The sequence below is a fragment of the Pogona vitticeps genome, chromosome 1 (assembly GCF_051106095.1).
Source record: "Pogona vitticeps strain Pit_001003342236 chromosome 1, PviZW2.1, whole genome shotgun sequence".
NCBI lineage: Eukaryota > Metazoa > Chordata > Lepidosauria > Squamata > Agamidae > Pogona > Pogona vitticeps.
This window is the reverse complement of record NC_135783.1, coordinates 34,402,932-34,424,772: the sequence shown is the minus strand read 5'-3', so window position 1 is coordinate 34,424,772 and position 21,841 is coordinate 34,402,932. Positions and strand designations below refer to the sequence as shown.

Here is a 21,841-nt window from a genome sequence, read left to right as displayed (position 1 = left end):
CATGCTCCCAGATTATAAAACAAACGGCATACACATATCTCTGCATTTAAAGCAGTTGTTGGGAAGAGACTCAGTCTAACCATTTCCCTCAAATGCCATGTCTATATGCATTCTTTCCAACGTAGGAGGAACATATAAATTGCTAGTCTTTGCCTAGAATGTCAAGTGGCACCATCCAGGAGAATCGTACTGTACTACAGTATTAAGATTTAGTGTGTGCCTACACTGAAACCAGGAGGAATTATAGCTGATTCTCGACTGCCTTTTACATTGTTTCAGGAGGCATTGCTGACAGTGTAGCAAAATGGGTGTTTAAACAAGACCTCAGCTTGGCATTACTCAGACTGGCACAGAAGAGAGAAGAGTCTGAAAGCGAAGAGGAAATGCAGCAAACAGAGAGTCATTTTCTAGCGGAAAGTGTAGAAGACCAGCCTGGCTTTGAAACGGTACTAGGTAAAGATGCTGAACAAATCCCTGAATTGAGAAACAAACTAAATTAGCTGAAGGGTCTCCATCTGGTAAGCATCAAAGGAACAAATAACTATATTAATGATCTTCTATAATTTATTTCCAGAATTACTGCGTTTAGCATATCAGCAGTTCCCTTGTAGCCTGGAGATGGATGTACTCCATGCACATTGCTGTTGGGAGTATGTTGTGCAGTGGAACAAAGACCCAGAGGTAATGGGGCCTTTCGGGTTTTTTATCCTCATATTTCATATGTTTCCTATACTGTAGATTGGGAGAAAGCTGTATAAACTTGTTTTTGAATAACATTGTATAGACTGGCCATTTGTAGACAAAAGCTGTTTTGACCAGTTTGATGTTTTAAAAGTTGTTTTACCACTTGAGTTGCAAGTTCATTAGTTGATGAACAGTTCTGCTGCCATAGCTTGTTAGAAGCTGATAGTGCTAGTTCAAACGACTGTATTAAATACTGTGTTTTGAAGGCTAAATGATGTTGCAGACAGTATATGAATGAGGTCTGGGGAGGATAAAGTTGTATCTTGCAATATAGATATTGAATGCAATGTTGTTGCATTCAAACAACATTGTGAATTGGAGAAGTGTCCCTAATATAGCATAATGTTAAATGATGCAGATAAAAAATGCTTCACAAATTATTGTTTTCAAAGAATTATTTTTATTGCTTTTTCATTTTTACCATGTTTTCTAAAACAGAATTAGTTATTCATAGTGCTTGTCCTTATCTGCTGCTTTGAAGCTGTATTTGCTTTTTCAAACTGCAGAGAGATAAATAAGCATCCAGTGTTCATTCCACACGAATTTCTACGGAGAAAAGGGTTAAAAAAATACAGATCATTCTTCTCTGCTAGAAGAGCTTTTCATGGGTATCCATTTTGTAAAATAACTTCTCTTTGTGCACATGTGTGTATTTAGCCTTGGCACGTATTAATCAGGCCTCATACTTAACAAAGGCTGTGATGCTGATCAAAAGTCTTAAGATGTTAAATCAAAGCCCTGAAGAATTTAACAGATAGCTAGAGGATTGTGATATGCAGTTTGCATGATTCAGTGCATTGATCTACTTGAACATTGTTATTTCTCTCTCCCCTTTAATCTTTTAATACAAGGAAGCCCGTTTTCTCATCAGATCTATAGAACATCTCCGATGTATCACCAGTGCTCATGTTCAGCATGGTATGTACAGATAGAACGGTTACATTTCTCAGTAGCATTTGAATGGTTTGTATAGATTAGAGGTGGGCAACTCTGATGAACCTTGGGGTCTCTGTCTCTTCCCCCCCCCCAAGGATTGTCCAGGGATTATGCAGACAGCTAAAAAAAAAACCCTGCAAGACCAAACAAATCCTACTTTTAGTTCTGAAAAATTGGCGTGTGTGTGTGTGTGTGTGTGTGTGTGTGTGTGTGTGTGTGTGTGTGTGTGTGTGTGTGTGTGTGAGAGAGAGAGAGAGAGAGAGAGAGAGAGAGAGAGAGAAACCATGCAGTATTTGGAGCAGAGGAGTTGGAGAGTCCGATGAGGGTGTGGCCTACAAAAGCAGCCTTGGGAAGGATCATACTTTGCTCACCTCTGATCTAGATTGAGTTTTTATCAGTCTGTATACGTGAGGCTCACTTCAAGGGTGTCACTTCAGGTTTATACGATATGGGGGGGATTCACAACTGTAATGTTGATTGAATCAGTATTGTGTAGTAATTAGAATGTTGGATGAGAATTTGGGAGATATGGGTTCAAGCGCTGAGTAACCTTGGGCTATTTTGCAAGATCATTGTGTGATGTACCTTACAGGGTAGGTACCACGTATGGCACTTTGAGTGAAAAAATGGGATATAAATGCAGCAAACAAGTAGAATACAAAGTCAGCTTTATTGTAAGGAAAATGGTGATGCTCACACTCATTTTATAATTGTGCATACCATCACTGAATCCCTGCAATGAGCATTGTGTGCATACACACACACATACACAAACTCTGCAAAATTATCACACAATATTTTAATTAGAATGCAGACATTGTTATGTTAATCAATAAACAGAATCCAAACTCAGGTGAATCAAGAGAAAGAAAAAAAATCCCCAAACCGTGTACAGTCTTTCAGCATCACAAGCACTTCCTTCACCAGGTGTTATGTTACAAAAGGTGGTAGAGAGTCGGAAGAAGAGGGCTGGGGAAGGGGAGAGAGCCAAAATATATTAGGTCTTATAGGCTTTTTGTTCCTGCACTGTTCTGTGGTGGGGAAGAAGGAGAAAGCAGTTCAAATGTGTCTCGCTCAAGAGAAGTACTGCTGGTGTTGACTTACAGGAGGAATTAACCACTCTTCTGACTGAGAATGAAGTACTGAGGAGAGTTTGATCCTCCATTGTTGCTTTGAAATTTACTCTCTTTCTGTCCAATATTTGAAATAGTGGATATTTTAAGTAATACAATATTTGTATGTTAGGTTATATTTAAGATTACAAATACATAATTATAGTTATTTATTTAAATATTACTTTACTTACTTAAATTCAGGTACTTGTAATCTTAAACGTAAAATATTTTATATGGCAACTAATGCAAATATTTATATTTGTAGGTGAATAAACAAATGTGTAATTTCATTTATTTCCTGCTTCCCACCCACCCCAAAAAAACCTCGAGCTCAAGGTGTCTCACAACAAAATTAACCAAGAAAAACACAGATAAAAATGCAACAATACATTTAACACATATTACTAACAAATAATTTTTTAAAAAAGATAATATTAGAATGCATTTGAGTTAACATCCATTTAAAAGCACATCAGTGAAAGTTAAGTGTAGAGCAGCCACCCGTTAAAGTTTCATGGAAAGGAAAAAGCTCAATTCCTATTCAATCAGCCTTCTGTACTCCAGCAGTTTTGCACTAACATCATTTTGCCACAGGTTTCTGATTCTGTCACTTTGCCTAATAGAAAAACATGTCTGACATTGCTTATTCTGGAGCTTAAACTTATATACCTATTGCAGGTATTGCTCTAATGATGTGGAACACATTCATCGTAAAAAGGCTTTCTGCAGCTACTTACTTAATGGACAAGGTATAGTTTGCAATTTCTCATTCTGTTCTTCAACAAAGTTGGGGAAACCCCTGACAACTACTGTTTTAAACTTCAAGAAATCTCAGCTGATTTATTACTTCAGTCAACTAATTTATTAAATCTATATTTATGGGTGAATAAATACCTCTGAAGGGGAAAAGGTGTGCTTTTTATATAGCAAGCACATATACTGCATCAGGCATGATCTCTTCTTACAGTGAGAAGCTGTACTTGGCAGCTCATACTTGATGAGATGAGTAGCCTTGATGCAATTTATGTGGGCATTATTTTAAGAATTACGCTTTTTTAAAAAGCTGCTCCCATGCAAATATATAAATTTGTGTAATACATAACATCGGCTGAAATCCTGTTGTTGAGCACAGTAAGTCACGCTGGAGTAGGTGCATTGAATCATTGAGGATTTGGTGAGTGAACTCCTCCATATGTTCCATTGATTTAAAATAGCCCTACTCTAGCTGTTTTTCATAGAAAGAGGTGTTCAGCACTTCCCAGACCTGTCTCCTCCAGTGGGCACTCACTCAGAGGCAGTGCCCAAAAGTGGTGGGGCAGGGAAGCGCCAAGCAGCTTTTTGGACAAAAAAAGAAACAGGGGTTTGTGTCCATCTCTGGTTGTGACATTTTAGTGCAATAAGGCACAATTAGAGTAGGCCAGTTTGAATTAATGGAACTTATGGAGGAGTTGACTCACCAAATCCCTGCTGATTCAATGATCCTACTCTAGTGTGACTTGTTTATGCTAAGTAACAGGATGTTGGCCATTGTGTGCTGCAAAATGACCAGTTGCTTTTAACATGCATAGGGGTAAGCATATATACCACTCTGATGGCAGAAAGTGAGGAGGAATTAAAGAACCCCTTTTAATGAGGCTGAAAGAGGAGAGCACAAAAATTGGTCTGAAACTCAACATCAAAAAAACTAAGATCATGGCCACTGGTCCCTTCTGGCAAATAGAAGGGGAAGATATGGAGGCAGTGACAGATTTTACTTTCTTGGGCTCCAGGATCACTGCAGATGGTGACAGCAGCCACAAAATTAAAAGATGCCTGCTTCTTGGGAGGAAAGCGATGACAAACCTTGACAGCATCTTAAAAAGCAGAGACATCACCTTGCCAACAAAAATCCGAATAGTCAAAGCTATGGTTTTTCCTGTCGTGATGTATGGAAGTGAGAGCTGGACCCTAAAGAAGGCTGACTGCCAAAGAATTGATGCTTTTGAATTGTGGTGCTGGAGGAGACTCTTGAGAGTCCCCTGGACTGCAAAGAGAACAAACCTATCCATTTTGAAGGAAATCAACTCTGAGTACTCACTGGAAGGACAGATCCTGAAGCTGAGGCTTCAATACTTTGGCCATCTCATGAGAAGAGAAATCTCCCTGGAAAAGTACCTGATGTTGGGGAAATGTGAGGGCAAGAGGAGAAGGGGATGACAGAGGATGAGATGGTTGGACACTGTCATTGAAGCTACCAACATGAATTTGACCCAACTCTAGGAGGCAGCGGAAGACAGGATGGCCTGGTGTGCCCCTGGTCCATGGGGTCACGAAGAGTTGGACACGACTTAATGACTAAACAACAACAACAAAGCATATATTCAATTAGATAATTGATGAAGTTGGGGAATTCATATATTATGGCTGGGTTGCGTCAGGTACAAATAAAGTATGGACTGTTGTGATTTGCAAGGTAATCTGTTTTTCATGAACTTAATAGAGTGGGCAAAGGGTGGCTGTCGATAGGATGTTGGGCAGCCTTAGCTGTAGCCAAGCGAGCCAGGGAGTGAGAGGTGCTGAAAACTGCAGATGAAAACTGATACAGCAGCATCTCCAGGACTGCCTTTTGCCCACTCTGGTAGAGGCACATATTGAAGTTTGATTTATAAAACAAATGTATATATGTGTGGAAACACATATATATGTAGACATGCACAAACATGATATACACAGGAAATGGTGGGAGGGAGAAGGAAAAAAAAACTCTATACATTGATGGGTGGCAGCACTGTAGTGTGCAGTGCTTTTCTTGTTTTTTTTTAAATTAAATAAATTCCTAATGAATACATTTTTCTGTAACAGGTGGGAAAAGCACCAAAGGACAGATTATGCAGAAGGGTAAATACTTTTTTAAAATCTGTAAATATATTGAAAAATATCTAAGAATGTCATGTGTGATGACATTTGTAGTGCTTTTAAAAATTATAGATGTGGGTGATATAAGCATGTGAGAAGGGGAAATGCGCTGTTGTCTTCCTCTGTCCGTGTTTTCATTGCCCTCTGTACATGGTGGAGGGCAATGGTCTAAAGAGGAGAGAGCCCCTCTCTCTAGGGTGGCTTTCTCCATGATTTGGAATGTGTTGGCTGAAATCCTGTTGCCCTGCTGTATGTATGCAATGGGGATGGCATCATCACCAACAAATCACCTCTGATTAAAGGCAAATTGGTGCTGAAGAAAAGGCAATTCCAGGATCCACACAATTCATGAATAATGCAACAAATTAGTTTTCAGCCCAAATTTGCCAAAGGAAGCCTTTAATCAGCAGCTGCCAGAGACATTGCCATTGTCATCATGCATGCAAAGCTGTGCAAAGCATGTGTCCTCTACACAAGATGAGCAATCTACACCCCCTCCTGTATTATTGCTTTCCTGTACCTGTGGAGGAGCTACATGTGAGCAGGAACCCCAACTGTGTGTGTGTTATCACATATAAAGTTGTCATGAATGCATCTCCTTATGTGTGAAGTAAGCCATGATGAATGGGTACAAGATTAATACTCCCCTCATTTTCTGTGAAATACTGTATATATGTTTTTTAAAATCATTCATTTTTTTGTTTAAAAGAAGCACATGCTTGTTCTAAATAGAAGTTTTCTTGAAATCAAAGTGACTTTGATCAGTTTTACACATTCATTGTTTCTGCATAAAAAATTATCTTTGACTTTTTCCAGTGTTAGTACTGAAAAGCATTCTTTGAAACTATGTTTGTCTCCACGCTAAACCATTTTTAACATTTTAAACAAATTTTGCATATAAATCCAAAATGGTTTTCATCATCCTCTTGTTTTGCTAATTATTCCAATTCTCATACACCAGGATTGTTCAGTCCATTCCCACTTTTAGCATGTTCAGCATATGGTTAGGATTTATTTCAGCAAGTGAGGGGGTCCTTCTTTTTCATTTCATGGCCAGTATCCTATTGTCAATTTCAACTTGCATAAGGGAAATTGCATAGGTAGCAGTGGCAAATGGCCACACATTAACAAGATGCTAGTTGCATTCCTGAGTGTGCCCTTAGTTATATGACTGAATATGTACCCCAAAAATTCAAGTAGCACCTCTGTAATAGTGAGCAATTTGGTTACAACAGGGCATGTCTCATTTCGCAGATTTCACATAAGCAACATTCAGCAACATGTAGTCTGGCCAGTCACAAATGCTGCTTTTAGATTAACATTAAATATGTCCATCTTTTTAATTTTTATCTTGACTTAATTTTGCATTGGAAGAAAATAATAAGGAAAGATATGTGGATGTAAACATGAATCTTAATCTGAGGCATCAATTCCTCATTTTCTTTATTATGATTCGATAGTTCTAAAAAAGGAGAGTTCTTTTGGGTGGTCTACAGTACTGTATATATTTAAAGCTGGCTGGATATTTCCGTGGGTTGGGTACCCAACCACACAACCAGAGGTTGCAAATTCAGTTTCTCACTGTGCAGCCTTGGGCAGGCTGCCAAATCCCAGAGGAACCCTAGACGAAGGGAATGGCAAACTTATTTCAGAGTATAGGAAATTCTGGAAAGGATCACTGTAAGTCAGAATTGACTTGTTGGCTTGTAATTAAATTAATCAATATGTTTCATCATGTTAACTGAATTGAAAATGTCATAATTCATAAAAACACACTTAGAAATATGTGTCATTATGCCTTACTGTGCGTGTGCGGTATGTGTTTATAGTTTAGTGAATCAACAGTATTTAATTTGTTTGTTGCTGGACATAGTCCATATCCTCCATCTAAAAAAACAGCAATGTTTAAAAAGGTATTTAGGAAAAAAGTAATAATCACATAACCCCTTTTTTTGTCTCGTAGGATGTAGGAATGAGTGACACTGCAATGACCTCTTTTCTTGGCTCTTGCTCAGATCTTCTTCAGACCCTGATGGAGGTAAGAGCCTCATTCCTCCAAAACCCACTTGAGACTCAATTTGTTTGCAACAAAGAGGATATTTCACTTTTACAGTGGTGCCTCGCTTAACGACGATAATCCATTCCAGGAAAATCGTTGTTAAGCGAAAATGTCGTAAAGCGAAATTAAAAAACCCATTGAAACGCACCGTCCAGCGAAGATCCTCCATATGGCAGCCATTTTCGGTGCCTGTAATGTGAGGATTCCGTCCCTAAGCACAGCGGGGAGCCATTTTAAGCACCTGGTGGCCATTTTGAAAACCTGGCTATCAGCTGTTTTTGATCGTCGTAAAGCGAAAACGATCATCGCTAAGCGAAATTCCCCCATTTAGACCATCATTTTGCAATCACAATTGTGATCGCTGAAACATTGTAAAGCATATTCGTCGTAATGCGGAGCAATCGTTAAGCGGGGCGCGACTGTATTTCATGAAAGGTCTGTAATTTTCTTCATTTAAAGTGTTAGCAGGTGTTCTGAAAGGCAGAAGTAACACTAATGCATAAACTTGAAGCCAACACAGTTTAGAGTCAGTTTGTTCTAATTTCTCTTTTATCAGTTCGAAACACAATAGTTTTGCAGAAGTCCTTGATTCTTGCTTTTGCATCTTTCTTGATGAAACCTCTGACTCCCTCTGAGCGTGATTATTTCAGAATTAAATCGCTGTTGGTTTTGAAACTTCTTTGCTACACTAGGCTGATATACGGAGCGATGAAATGCAGCTTCCTGTGCTGGACACAGAAGATGCTTGGGTGTCTGTGGAAGGTCAGACCTCATTAGTGGAGCTGGCTCTTGAACAGAAGCACATCCATTACCCCCTTGTGGAACACCAGTCTGTGCTCTGCATGCTCCTATACACGATAATGAAGTTTTCCTTGAAGAGCGTGAAGCCCCTTTCTCTCTTTGATAGTAAGGTAGGTTCAAACTGGCTGCAAGCTGCAACCTTTACCGCTGGCAAGGGGTCATTATCATTCAGTCCATGAGAAATGTATCTTAATAACTATTTAGGACAATTGAAAGGCTTCGAATCCATTCAGCTTCTGGGCCATATACAGTACATTTTGATTCGTTAGCCTCGGAGGGGCTGTGGGTTTTTGACAAACAAAATACAGTGGAGTTTCTTTTGCAGATGAAGCTTTCATTTGATGACCAAAATAAGAAAGTCAAGATAATCCATAAGCCTACATAGCATTGAAGGTTACTTCACTTTTAAAAATTTCAGGTAGAAACGTGCACTGTCCAAACCTACTATTCAGGTTTCTTTATTTGCATTAGCTGTATGCCTCTGCAAAGAAATACATTGTACAGTGGCTGGAATCCAATTGGTGTTCAGGTAAGATGTGTATAGTAGCTAATTGATGAGGTTTGTGTTGGTCAGTTAGGCATGTGACTAGGTACAGAACTGAGACATGCCCTGGTGTAAAGGCAGTCAGCTACAATTAGCTGTAGCAAGTTTTGCAAACTGTGATAGTTACTTGGTTTAGGGGCCCCCTCACTGTCCACTGAGTCATACAGCCTTCTGTGTCCTGGGGTGGGTGAGCCCAGGACAGTCAGTTGTGCCGAAGACAATGGAACCAACTTGGTGCCAATGCCTCCCAATACTCCAGCCTTCCCAGATTTGGCAGAGCTTCCGGGAGTCCAAAAATCCACAGGGCATGGCACTTAGGACCAATATACTCACCATGCAAGGTACAGCTGCCACAACACCCACAAAAATACCACAATTTCTAGTCTACCTAATACTCATACATTAGTATAGAGCCAGCATAGTTCTGAAGCATAGACAAAGGGCATCCTGCCACAGCAGGATAGCAACTGAGCATATAGCATTCCTGAGAGGTTAGCTACGCCAACAAAAATAACTTCTGAACTCCTTTTTATACATTAAACCACCCATTCCAGATCTTTCCACATAGCCCTGCAGTCGAGCTTTGAGTTTCCTTGAATATTCTCATGGAGACAAAAACACTTTCATCCCTTCTCGCTCCAAACTGAAATCATCTTCTAATGAGTACAGTATCAAGGAAGAAGCCAACTTGGCCTTGATGGTCTTTCTCACGAGAGATAAGCTGGAGGCCTTATTCCCTCCTTGTTGCTGACACGGACCTCCGGTTTCTCAACCACCATTTCCTAGGCACTCACAAAAAAGCCTACCTTTTCTAGATGAGTGGTTCCAAACCTTGGTTAACCCAGGGGTTCTTGGACTGCACTTCCCAGAAGCCTTCACCACTAGTTGTGCTGTCTGGGGTGTGTGGAAGGTGTAGTCCAAGAACACCTGGGTCACTCAAAGGTGCGAACCATTGTTCTAAATGGATTCCATGTTCTCCCCAATTTCTGTTTCTTCACACAAACCTTTTGCTAACACCAATGTGATTCTTGCCACTGTAGAATTACAAGACAGCTGCGTGTAAATTATACATGCAATTAGATTGGCCACAAAATTTGGTTTCCCGTGTGAGGATGCACAACACATCTTTTATTTGCATTCTTCCTATAATTTTACCTGTATGAAATATGCCAGTGTCTCCCTTCATGGTTTCAGTTTATTTTTTAACTTGGGAAGCGGTGGCGGGGATACATTTCCCACAGAATAGAGGTTAAAATTTAAAGGTGATATTGTGTTTTTTCCATGCAGGGTAAAAATGCCTTTTTCAAAGACCTGACTTCAATTCAGTTGCTTCCTAGTGGTGATGTAGATCCAGCTCTGCTCTCTGTCCGGCACCAGGTAAATTAAATACTTGGGAAAACTGTGATAATGGGCATTTGGGAAACAAAACTGCTGCTAATGTGGGTGTCTTCCCTCCACACAGTTCTTAACGAAACTAGTGAGCGCCTTGGTGCAAGCCCAAGCATCTTCCCAGAAGACAAAAGACAATCCAGAAGAGATCTTGAATGTGTCGGTGAAGGATCGAGATTGGCCAGCCCTGGTTTTAGACTTGGCTCAGCACCTTCAGGTCAATGAGGATGTGATCCAACGGCACTATGTGTGTGAGCTGTACAATTATGGCCTGGATCAACTGGGAGAAGAGGTAAGATGTTAACTTGAAGTAAAGACACAAATTGCTTCTGCTCTAAGGCTGCTGTTGCAGCAGATGTGCAGTTAGAAGATGAAGCATGCGATATTAAAGGATGGTGTTCTTACCTGTTTGAATTTAGTTCCAGGAAGCAGGCACAGCTGAGCTTTCAGGTAGTGAATGGGGAGGCACTTCCCACTTAGGTCCAACTGCTGTGGGGCCAGTGCTGCCAATTCCCCTTGCTCCCAAAACTGGATTACTTTCCTAACCAGGTACAGTTGCATTGAGAGGACAAGTCACAAGGATCCAGTTTTCTGTACATTGGATTGAAATGCAGCCCGGCAGGGTTCCAGTGGCAGCTGCTTCATTCTGACACTTCCTCTGTACTTCTCTTGCTGCAGATATACAGGGATGAGGATGCAGAAGGAGCTGTGAACAATCTCCCTTTCTGCCTCAGTGTGGCAGATTGCAGCTTTTGTAAACATCCTGAAAGCAGCTTGGGGTAGGGAGTGAAATAGCAAATTTAGGGGCCTGTGCCTGTCTATTTAGGGATAGGCTCCCTAGGATTTACATGCAGGTAACTGTGTATAGGACTGTAACCTTCATATCTAGGAGACAGTAGATGCATCTTGTCTGCAGTGTGCATACAATGCACCATTAACCCCATCACGTGCTAGTTTGGCATATTTTGAGCAAGTTTATAACTACAGTGGTGCCCCGCTTGACGATTACCTCATTGTATGATGAATCCGCTGTACGAATGGGGGTTTTCCGTTTGATGATTGGTTCCCTGCTTTGAGAACCTATTTTTCACTTTACTCCTAAAGAAAACTACTGAAGGCATGGTTTGAATATCAAAAGGATGAGTCCTGGATCCCAACTGATGCTGTTAATGGATTTTCTCATATGCAGGCCATTCTTCAGGTCCACGACAAAGAGGTCCTTGCATCTCAGCTCTTAGTGCTGACAGGACAGAGGCTGGCCTATGCCCTACTGCACACCCAGACAAAGGAAGGCATGGAGCTACTGGCCAGGCTACCTCCAACCCTCTGCACGTGGCTTAAAGCGATGGTATGTTCATTGGCACAGCTTGGAAACGTTCCATTTTGGAGGACAAACAGCTATTCTGGCTGAAAGATTCTTAGAACCCAAAAAGGGAACTTTTCCAAGCTTCTTTTTTTCCACAGCAGAAACTGATCCTCTTAACAAAAGAGCACAATGAGGAATGAAGTATTTCACAAAGTTTTCATCTAGTATTTCAGTGAGTGCTTCACACCCCAAGCAGAGTACAAAACTTTAAAATTTATAGAAACCTGTTTCATATAGTTCTAGAATATAACCGTAGCTTTGCTCTTGTTCCTGCGGGCACAGAAAGCAGTACCAACTCCCCTATGTGTGAGCAACAGAAGGGATGAAACCTGTACTTAAAGAGGATGTCAGAGGCTAATAAACTGTTAATCATTAGCTGCAAGCATGTCATGTGGAATGGAATATGGACCCATGGGTCTTATTTATTTATTTTTAAATAAAAATGATTCAGTGTTGTGCTGAGGGGATCTGAAAAGTAGATTCAAGGGTTCAATTGCAGGCAGTCATTAGTTTCTTTCAACTCAGAACCCAATGTCCGCCTTCAAAATCAATCATTGTAGGTGGAAGTAATATCTACTGTATTTTAAGCGGCTGCATATATGACTACAACCCAAGCAGTTTTTTTACATAGCATAGTAATCAAGCACACAGGAAGTGGATTGTGACATGCAGCATGTTTTTCATCCAAGATAAGCAGCCATTTGAACTATGTGAGGATAACATGGAAAGGAATGCATTGCTTTGATGTTAATATTTCAGTCTAAGAAATATTACCACAAGCTCTAATTCCCATGACCTCAAATGACTCGACCTACACATACCTGTACTACACGTTCAGGAACAAATACTGTGAGAATGAGAGAAATTGTAGTGCATGTGCACAGAACCTATCACTATTCAGCTGCAATTTTCTCTAGCTGCTTTGCAACATAATTTGCAGCCAGAGTTCCTAGACATAGTAAGACATCAGGCATAGTCTGACCTTTATTTCTGGCATATTGGCAACCTGAAAAGAAAAATGATCATTTTTCCAATTTACTGAAATGTTTCATTTTGCCTGTTGGCAGTCTGTGCTTGCTACTGCATTATCAGGCTAGGTACTATTCATAGCTTAATTTACTACTCTCTTCATAGTCATTCTAAAGGAGAAATCATACTGAATGTTTACTAAAACCCTCTAGGACAGGGGTCTTAAACCCCCGATCCGTGCCCCAGTGCTGGTCCATGGACTTTGCAGGACCAGGCTGTGGAGACAGATCTCCTGCCCCCCCTCACACACGCATGGCAGGCATGGCACGTTTGTGGGTGAGTGTGGTGTGTTTGTGCGTGAGTGCCCCAACTCACCCACAAGTGTGCTACGCCCCCTGCACATGAGTGTGCCACACACCCTGTGAGCCCAGGTGCCCCCCACGCATGGACCCTGCCCTGATCTGTGGTTCTGAAAAGGTTGGGGATTACTGCTCTAGGGGACTTTTTAGCTGATAACAGGTTTGAATCTGTGCATCCTAAATCCAAACACCGTTTTCTCTATTTTATTAAAGCAGTGGTTTTATCCTAAGAGCAAGATCATAAAGTATAATAAAGTTCATTTTGAATACAGTGGTGCCTCGCTTAACAATTGCCCCACATTACGATGAATCCACTTTACGATGATCTAACGATGGTCTAAATGGGGGAATTTCGATTAGCGATTATCGGTTCCCTGCTTCAGGAACCGATTTTCGCTTTACGTCAATCAAAAACAGCTGATCGTTGGGTTTTCAAAATGGCCGCCGGGTGCTTAAAATGGCTCCCCGCTGTGCTTAGGGACGGATTCCTCGCTATACAGGCAGTGAAAATGGCCACCGTATGGAGGATCTTCGCTGGACGGTGAGTTTTTACCCCATTGGAACACATTGAACGGGTTTCAATACGTTTGAATGGGGTTTTTAATTTTGCTTTACGATGTTTTCACTTAATGGTGATTTTCCTGGAACAGATTATCATCGTTAAGCGTAGTATGCAGTAACTAATGTAACAAACTATAAAACTGTAATGGGTTATAAATATAGAGTTAGCATGGTTCTGACCTTCCATAAAATGGAGATATATACAATAGATAGGTTTTGATTCAAAGAAGTAAATCCAGTGTTAGTTCTCTGTGGAACAGACCCACTGAAAATGAATGGGACTTCTTCGTTATTACCAGGTGGAATTTGGACTAAATACAATACTGATTCCACCAAGAACAGACCTGTTAAAAGTAGTGTTTTAAAAGATGTTTTTCCTCTTTTTTGCAGGACCCCCAGGATCTTAAAAATGTGGATGTGCCAATTACCACAACTGCAAAATTAGTGGATAAAGTGATAGAACATTTGCCAGAAAACCATGGGCAGTACAGTGTTGCCTTGAACCTGATTGAAGCAGTGGAAGCAATGTCATGATGGCAACATCACTAATTCTGCCAAAAGCTTCCAACAGTTCTCTAGTGTTAGTTACATGCATGACACTTCAACAGACAAAAAACAGAACTAGCAACACAAAACAGTATTGAGTGCCATTGGTAAAGTAACAACATAAGATTTTTAGGACATGGCATTGATGTGAAATTCTACCTTACTGTGGTAGGGAATACCAGCAGTGACACCTTTGTATATTATGTCTATAACCCTAAATATTTATTTCCAGCTCCAAGCACTTGTGTAGTAGTTTAGGTTTTAAGAACGGTATTTATGCTGTTCAAATTAATATGTTGAGAACTCTCTATATGCTAAAAGGTAGACTGCTGCTTTTCTACACGTGGACGAGAGGAATTTAATCAGAAGTTGAGAAAGCAGAGCTGCTACACATTTGTTTGCTTGGGGAAGCTTCTCATCTTCAAAGTAATAGCTTCTTTTAACAAGAGCTACTGGCAAGACACATCATTGACAGATGACTTGGTCCAGTTTCCTCGGGAAAACAGAGCAACTTAACATTTTGAAGGATGTATCAATATAGGAACCAGAAATATTTCCTCTTGAATATTTTGACAAGCTATGAAAAATAAAATCAGGAATCCAATTTAAGCAAATCACGTTATATAGAAATACTGTTTTTTTGTAACAGCTACCACCATTGTACAGTCCGTTGTAAAGATGTTATAAATTGTGTCAGCTATTAGATTCCCTCTGTTTTCTGCTTTCCATATATAGCTATTGATAATACAAAGTATTAAAACTAAACTTGATATTCTTTTGTGATGCGCTTTGTTTTATATTAAAAGTTTCAAGTTTCTAACAGACAAAATTGGAGCACATGACAGAGGGCAACAAAGGGTAGCATTAAGTATGAGGGCCTCCTGTACATTTTTCTTGTTTAGTAGAATTGTTGGACACTATCAAGTCATGTCTAGTTTAAAAGAACTTTATCCACTGATGATCTCCAAAGGACCTTTTGTTAACATTAGTAGAATTAGGAGCTTTGTCTCAGTAGACCTGAACACTGTGATTATCACTAGAGCAGTGGGAAAAAACTCTCCTTGTAGGATAGGTAAACGGCTGACATATAATAGGCTTTAAGTGCCAGATATGGGATTTACACAGTGGTGCATACAACTCTCTAAGAAACCAGAAAATACTTTGCAGGCTGATCACACCAGACTGAGGGGTCAAAGCTCATTTTAGGGATTATATATTCTTCCTCCTTGACATGCATTTTCCCCCTGTGCTAGTTAGAGATTAGAGATTGAAGTAGGTTGGTTTGAGTACTAGTGAGAGAGATGGGAATAGGGAGCATGCAGTCCCATAACTAACAATAAAATTATCCCAACCCACTAAAATCCAGCACCACAAGGTATCTCTCATAAGCACTTTATTACATGTACAAAGTCAAGTATATACACACCACCAATTCTCAATTTTTTTTTTCTACATTCACCCTCATGGCAATAGTGCATCTCTTCCCTGATACACTTTCTCTATTCCTTCGAGCTTCCCAAACATGTTAGGAAATCTGGAGAACTGGCTGCTGCTTGATTGTCATTTCCCACCAAGTATGTTCATGCAGCGTGGGCATGGAGTCTCTGCTGACTCCGCAGTGTACTTTCGACAGCGGAGGCATTTTGACTTGGCAGCTGGTAGAACGAGGACTTTATACATGGCCTCTTCTCGGATATCACCACCTATTTTTTTTTTAAAAAAAGCAGATTAGGTCGTATTCTGGTAGAAATAATTGGCATATTCTTTTTTCTCATGGACTTAGGGTGTTATCAGAAGACAACCTAGACAGACTTTCAATTATGATGAGATTTCCAGCCTCCAGTAGAGCAAGACAAGAAGCTTTTTTTCTTTCTGTCAAGAGTTTTTGCAATTTATAGAAAATGCTTCTGTAGCAGTCTATGCAAAGAACCGTCCTTGCCTTGTAAAGAGCAAAGCACATGCCCAAAAGTACGGAAGGATTAGCTGATTGAAACATCTGATGGTTTCTTTGTTTTAAAAGATGCAGATTTTTAAAAGGACATGAAATGAAGCAGGAGCACATTTTTGGTTTATACACATGTGATGTGTGTAAAACTAAGTCTACATCACTAAAAATATGACAGTTCCTTATCCACACCTGTGTGCGTGAAACAAACAAGGATTTACATTCTTGGGTACATCCAACACTTTTAGAACCATTTCTACTTTGACTCCATATGGTTCAAATACTTTCCACATTCTTTTGATAACACAGAATAGAAAATGTTCATTATATTACTTACCTTCTAAGTTTATCAAAAATGTTCCTTTAATTATGTCATCAGTTTCCATCTCTCTAGGTACTTCACTCAGCAGTGTTGTCTGTGATGCCATCATTATTTCATTTAGCTGGGATGTACTAGAACATTCTTCATGTTGTAGCACCTATAAATGAATTATGATCACACGTTACCCATTTTAAAATCTGTACCCTTCAAACTTGTGAATGGAGTGAGAAACCGGTTATTTTCCAAGTGTTTTGACCAGTCTTGACTAACCTGCCACATGGGCAGTGATTATGGTAGTTGGGAGTCCACCAGCATCTAGAGGCACAGGGCCTCTGTGAAGCAGTTAATCTACCAAGATGAGACTAAATTTCTAATGTAACAGTTTTCGTGCCCCCACGTACACCCACACAACTTGGTGATGTGTTCAATGAATGCATAAGAGAGCTGCAGGACCATGCTACATAAACATGCATACCAGCCTATTGTCATTTGAGCTCAACTAGATGCCTGCTTCTTGAGAGGAAAGCAATGACAAACCTAGACAACATCTTAAAAAGTAGATATCAACTTGCCGACAAAGGTCCACATAGTCAAAGTTATGCTTTTTCCAGTAGCAATGTATGGAAGTGAGAGCTGGACCATAAAGAGGGCTGACCACCGAAGAACTGGTGCTTTTGAATTGTGGTGCTGGAGGAGGCTCTTGAGAGTCCCCTGGACTGCAAGGAGATCAAACCTATCTGTTATGAAGGGAATCAACCCTGAGTTCTCACTGGAAGGACAGATTCTGAAGCTGAGACTCCAAAACTTTGGCCATCTCATGAGAAGAGAAGACTCCCTGGAAAAGACCCTGATGTTGGGAAAGTGTGAAGGCAAGAGAAGGGGATAACAGAGGACAAGATGGTTGGACAGTGTCATCGAAGCTACCGACATGAATTTGAGAAAACTCTGGGAGGCAGTGGGAGACAGGAGGGCCTGACGTGCTCTGGTCCATGGGGTCACGAAGAGTCGGACACGACAACAACAAAACAACAACTCCTCTGCATGCACACAATCTGCAGCCCTGCACTTGCAGACTGGCTGAAAAGAACTTCAGTAACTACGAGCAGCCCTCTATCCTCCCGGCTAGAAAGCCAGAGCAGAGATCAAGCAGAAGGGGAAAAGGTCTGAACATACAGTGGACCCTTGACTTACAGACGGCTTGACTTACAGACTTTTTGAATTACAGACTTCTCTGGCCGCAAAATTTAGGTTTGACTTGCAGCCTGAGAATTGACTTACAGACCAGAAAAAGCCCAAAATGGAACAAAAACGGCCTGTTACGGGATTAATCGGTCTTCAATGCACTGTAGGTCAATGGAGACTTGACCTACAGACTTTTTGACTTGAGAACCGCCTTCCAATACGGATTAAGTTCTCAAGTCAAGACCCCACTGTATTCCATGTTGTTCATTACAAGGCTGCAGTGCTTCTGTACTAAGTACATCTTGTCCTAGAAGTACCGGACAGATGGTCCCCTCCACAGAAGAGAAGGCAGTCATAAAATGAGCAGGGACAATGGAACTCTAGAACATAGAGCTCTACCTAGAAAGCCGCAAAGCTTTCAAAACTGAAGACTGAGCCCTACTGTGTGCCTTGCCCTGGGTGCTCTCTGCCCAGTATGGCAAATTGCACGTTTGATCTTGTGCTTCTCCTACATGTATAACTCTGTACTTTACATTCACTGTTATAACACTGCATTCTTAGGAGTTAATTACATTGCTGCTATTTTAGCTCTGGCTAATGAAACAAGGTACTTTTGGCCTTTTCAAACTGTTCCCTAAGCACATTGGCCTCATAGTTTTGCTTCTCCACTGCACATAGAGTGCCAATTACTGAAGAAGGGTACTGCCTTTGCCCTGTGAAGAGAGCAAACAAAGTTTTGTGTTCAATGTTAGGTGGCTATTTACCTGATCAATATTTGGGCATCCATTATGTACATAGTGATTAGGTTTGGTTTTAACAGATACAAAGTAGTGATTTTCCTGCTTACCTCCATTAATTCAAAGAGCAATCCAGGCTCAATAACAAGGACCACTTGATATTCTACAGAATTTTTGCCTACAATGGAACCCAAGAAAGCATCTCGCATTGCACAGGCTCCCTCCACGGCTTCCTCAAGGCCAGGTTTCTTCCATACAGGACTTGTTTTCATCCATCCAGAACGAAACACACTATCTGACTCTTGGGGGGGGGGGAAACAGAGACAGAGTTGGTCTGTAATAGCTCTGTTATTAGTATTTTGAAACAGAGAAAACATTACACAGCAAAGACTAGAGCTTAAAGTTTTATTTGCTATTAAATACAGTCAGTGATGCATCTTCAAACATATTTTAACTCCAGATTATCAACCTAAAGATTGTATATGTGAACTCAATTTTATTTCAACATGGATTTAAGCTCTCTGCCATTTTAGAGCTATGAAATACCAATTTATGCTTTGTTCAGTTACAGTGGTGCCTCGCAAGACGATGTTAATCCGTTCCATGGAAATCACTGTCTTGCGAAAACATCATATTGCGAAACCAAATTTCCCATAGGAATGCACTGAAAATTAATTAATGTGTTCCTAGGGGAAATTTTTTTAAAAGGAACTTAAGGGGTAGGGAGCTGGGGAAGCACCATGGGAGGACTGGTGGGGGGTCCCCTCGCCGCGATCGCCGGCTTTGGAGGTCCCCCGCCAGTCCTCTGATGGTGCAGGAAAAGCCTCCAAAATGCTCTAAAGCGGGCGCCGGTGGTTTCAGGGCACCCCCACCAGGGCTCTGATGGTGCCCGTCTAGTGGGGTAACTGTCTAGCGAGGCACCACTGTATTTCCCACCATTCATTACTCCAAGAGACTATACAATATAGAGTTGCTAGAATCAGGAAGCAGATTTAGCTCCCACCCTGATTGATGCAAAACGCATCTTATTAACTTTCTCCAGTAGCAGAAAAAATGAGTCTCTTACTTGGAGACACTACAACAATGGCAATAAATTTGCCTTTACATCTAAAACTGAATAGTTTGGCCTTGGTGAGAGAAGATCCCACAGGCTTGCCTTGGAGACAAACATTTTACTTTTAGGTTCCAAATAAAAACACGCCCTCCTGAGTATCACCATCCTATAGGACTTGAATTTTAGCTGTTCTACTTTGTCAGTCCATGTACATGCAGATTCACAGTATTTCAGAGAAATAACCCCCTTAGAATTCTCAAAACTGCTAAGGGTTTAATGTGGCCAGTTCATGAAAATAATCCCCTTTCTTCTAAATCACGGAGCCCAATTGCTTACTTAGTTTCAAAGCATTCCTACCTTTTGTATAAGGAAGGTACTGAAATACCTCTTCAGCAAGATGTGGAACTATTGGTGCAAAAGAACGAACCACTGTGTCCAAAACCTCTGCTAAGACCGTTTGACAGGAGCGGCGTTTAGGATCTTTTTCTTCTTCACAATAAAGTCTGCATTTTATGAAGGAAATGAAACAATTACAAGTAGGTAGATGTGAAGGTCAGAAAAATACCATTTCAAATACAAATGGCCTAGTATTTGCATTCAAAACTTCTAGTTTAGCATTAGACATTCCATTTTAGGGGGAGTCTATTACCTAATAGCTACTGACACTGTGTATTGTTAAGTTATACATGTTAAACAAAATACACACCCTATCTGACAATGATGGTTAAATGGATGCATGATCACAGAACTTAATTTCACATATTTGTACATGCAAATTCATACCCTGGAAAGAAAACAGGACTTCTTAAATGGCAGTCCATGTACAGCTCATTTTTATTGTCAAATGTTCTTAATAAGAGAGGAAGAGGAAGTGAACAAGGAGGGTCACATTAGGAAAGGGAGGCTATTATACATACCTGTCCTTGATGATACTAAAGTAAAAGCTTGACAGCTGTCGAGTATGGAAGGCCTGCAGTAGCCGGATGACTTTTGCATAGTCATAGTCCTTATATGCCTGGGTGACCTTGGGAATGACACAGGGGGGAAAATAGCAATCGTGATTCAGATGCAAAAGACAGGAGATGGAAATGACATATCACAAGAAACAGAGGCAATTATTCATTACAATTACCACATTTTTCCATGTATAAGATGCTACTGTTTCCTAAAATAAATAGAGTAAAAATTGAGGGTCATCTTATACACGGAAGTAAGCTGAACCTACGTGCCGATGCTGCTGCCCATGCCAGCCCGGTGCAGAGCGCGGCGGCGCTTGCTGCCAGGGCTCAGCTCGAGCTCACTCCACAGCATTGCAAAACATTTTCAACGAAAATGTAGGGTGAAAGCAGAAATCGCTTTCATCCTCCATTTTCTTTGCAAAACGTGGAGGGGGAAAGCGGATTTTTGCAACGAAAATTTAGGGAGAAAGCAGGAATCGCTTTCCCCCTCCACTTTCTTGCAAAGAAAGAAATTTTGGGTTAGAAAGGGGGTGTCTTATGCACGGAAAAATACAGTAAGTCTTCTATTAAGGGCTGGCACAAGCAACTGTCAGTCTCAATGTTGTGGCAAGCAAGGAAACATGACCCTCCATTAGTAGCTTGGGTGTGTGCCAGCAATCTCTCCAGCAGGCGTAGAGCATGCAGTCTTCCACATGTTGAACTGTACCTGTCACCATTATCTGTGCTGGCTAAGGCTAATAGAAATCACAGCCCACCAATGCCTACTGCAATGTGAAACTATCCTGGTGTGCAATCAAGCATTTTAGCAGACACGGAAAACCTCTGACTCTCCCTCCATGTTGCTGGACTTCAACTCCCCATGAATATCCAGCCAGTTTAGCTAGAGCAGTGGTTCCCAACCTTGGGTCACCCAGGTGTTCTTGGACTAAAACTCCCGGAAGCCTTCACCGCTAGCTGTGTTGGCCCAGATTTCTAGGAGCTGCAATCTAAGAACATCCAGGGACCTCAGATTGAGAACCATTTTGCTTCTTCGGGAAGCAAAAGCTCTAGGGAAGATATGTCTAGACAGCTCTAAATGAATACAGTGCTACCTTGCAAGACAAATGCCTTGGGCAACGAAAAACTCGCAAGTCGAAAGTGTCTTGCGAGTTTTTTGGTGCCCCACAAGACAAAGATATTTTCGTCTTGCGAGGTACGTTTTCCCATAGGAAAATTATTAAATGAAATTTAATTAAAGCATTCCTATGGGGAAAAAAAACTCTGAAAAAGTCATTTACCAGTTAGGGAGCTGGGGAAGCACCATCGGAGGACTGGCAGGGTCCCCCGCAACCGTGATCACCGCTTTCAGAGGTCCCCCG

The 21,841-nt window shown here is 40.9% G+C and overlaps 2 protein-coding genes across 3 annotated transcripts in view; one reads left to right on the top strand and one right to left on the bottom strand.

The window, feature by feature from the left end:
* The window catches only part of RAB3GAP2 (RAB3 GTPase activating non-catalytic protein subunit 2), a 57,886-nt gene extending 42,827 nt beyond the window's left edge, over positions 1 to 15,059 (top strand). For both annotated transcript variants that reach the window (XM_072990462.2, XM_078382966.1), the window contains exons 25-35: positions 280 to 453; positions 575 to 681; positions 1,596 to 1,662; positions 3,474 to 3,544; positions 5,637 to 5,672; positions 7,654 to 7,728; positions 8,442 to 8,660; positions 10,382 to 10,471; positions 10,557 to 10,775; positions 11,673 to 11,831; positions 14,129 to 15,059. In XM_072990462.2, the coding sequence (XP_072846563.2) occupies positions 280 to 453; positions 575 to 681; positions 1,596 to 1,662; positions 3,474 to 3,544; positions 5,637 to 5,672; positions 7,654 to 7,728; positions 8,442 to 8,660; positions 10,382 to 10,471; positions 10,557 to 10,775; positions 11,673 to 11,831; positions 14,129 to 14,272 (1,361 nt within the window). In that variant the 3' untranslated portion in view covers positions 14,273 to 15,059. The remainder of the gene's footprint in view (positions 1 to 279; positions 454 to 574; positions 682 to 1,595; positions 1,663 to 3,473; positions 3,545 to 5,636; positions 5,673 to 7,653; positions 7,729 to 8,441; positions 8,661 to 10,381; positions 10,472 to 10,556; positions 10,776 to 11,672; positions 11,832 to 14,128) is intronic.
* A 601-nt stretch (positions 15,060 to 15,660) lies between these two features.
* The window catches only part of IARS2 (isoleucyl-tRNA synthetase 2, mitochondrial), a 49,455-nt gene continuing 43,274 nt past the window's right edge, over positions 15,661 to 21,841 (bottom strand). The window contains exons 19-23 of the mRNA XM_072990464.2: positions 20,442 to 20,548; positions 19,882 to 20,027; positions 18,581 to 18,771; positions 16,567 to 16,708; positions 15,661 to 15,987 (exon numbers count right to left, since the gene is read on the bottom strand). Of these exons, the coding sequence (XP_072846565.2) occupies positions 15,845 to 15,987; positions 16,567 to 16,708; positions 18,581 to 18,771; positions 19,882 to 20,027; positions 20,442 to 20,548 (729 nt within the window). The 3' untranslated portion in view covers positions 15,661 to 15,844. The remainder of the gene's footprint in view (positions 15,988 to 16,566; positions 16,709 to 18,580; positions 18,772 to 19,881; positions 20,028 to 20,441; positions 20,549 to 21,841) is intronic.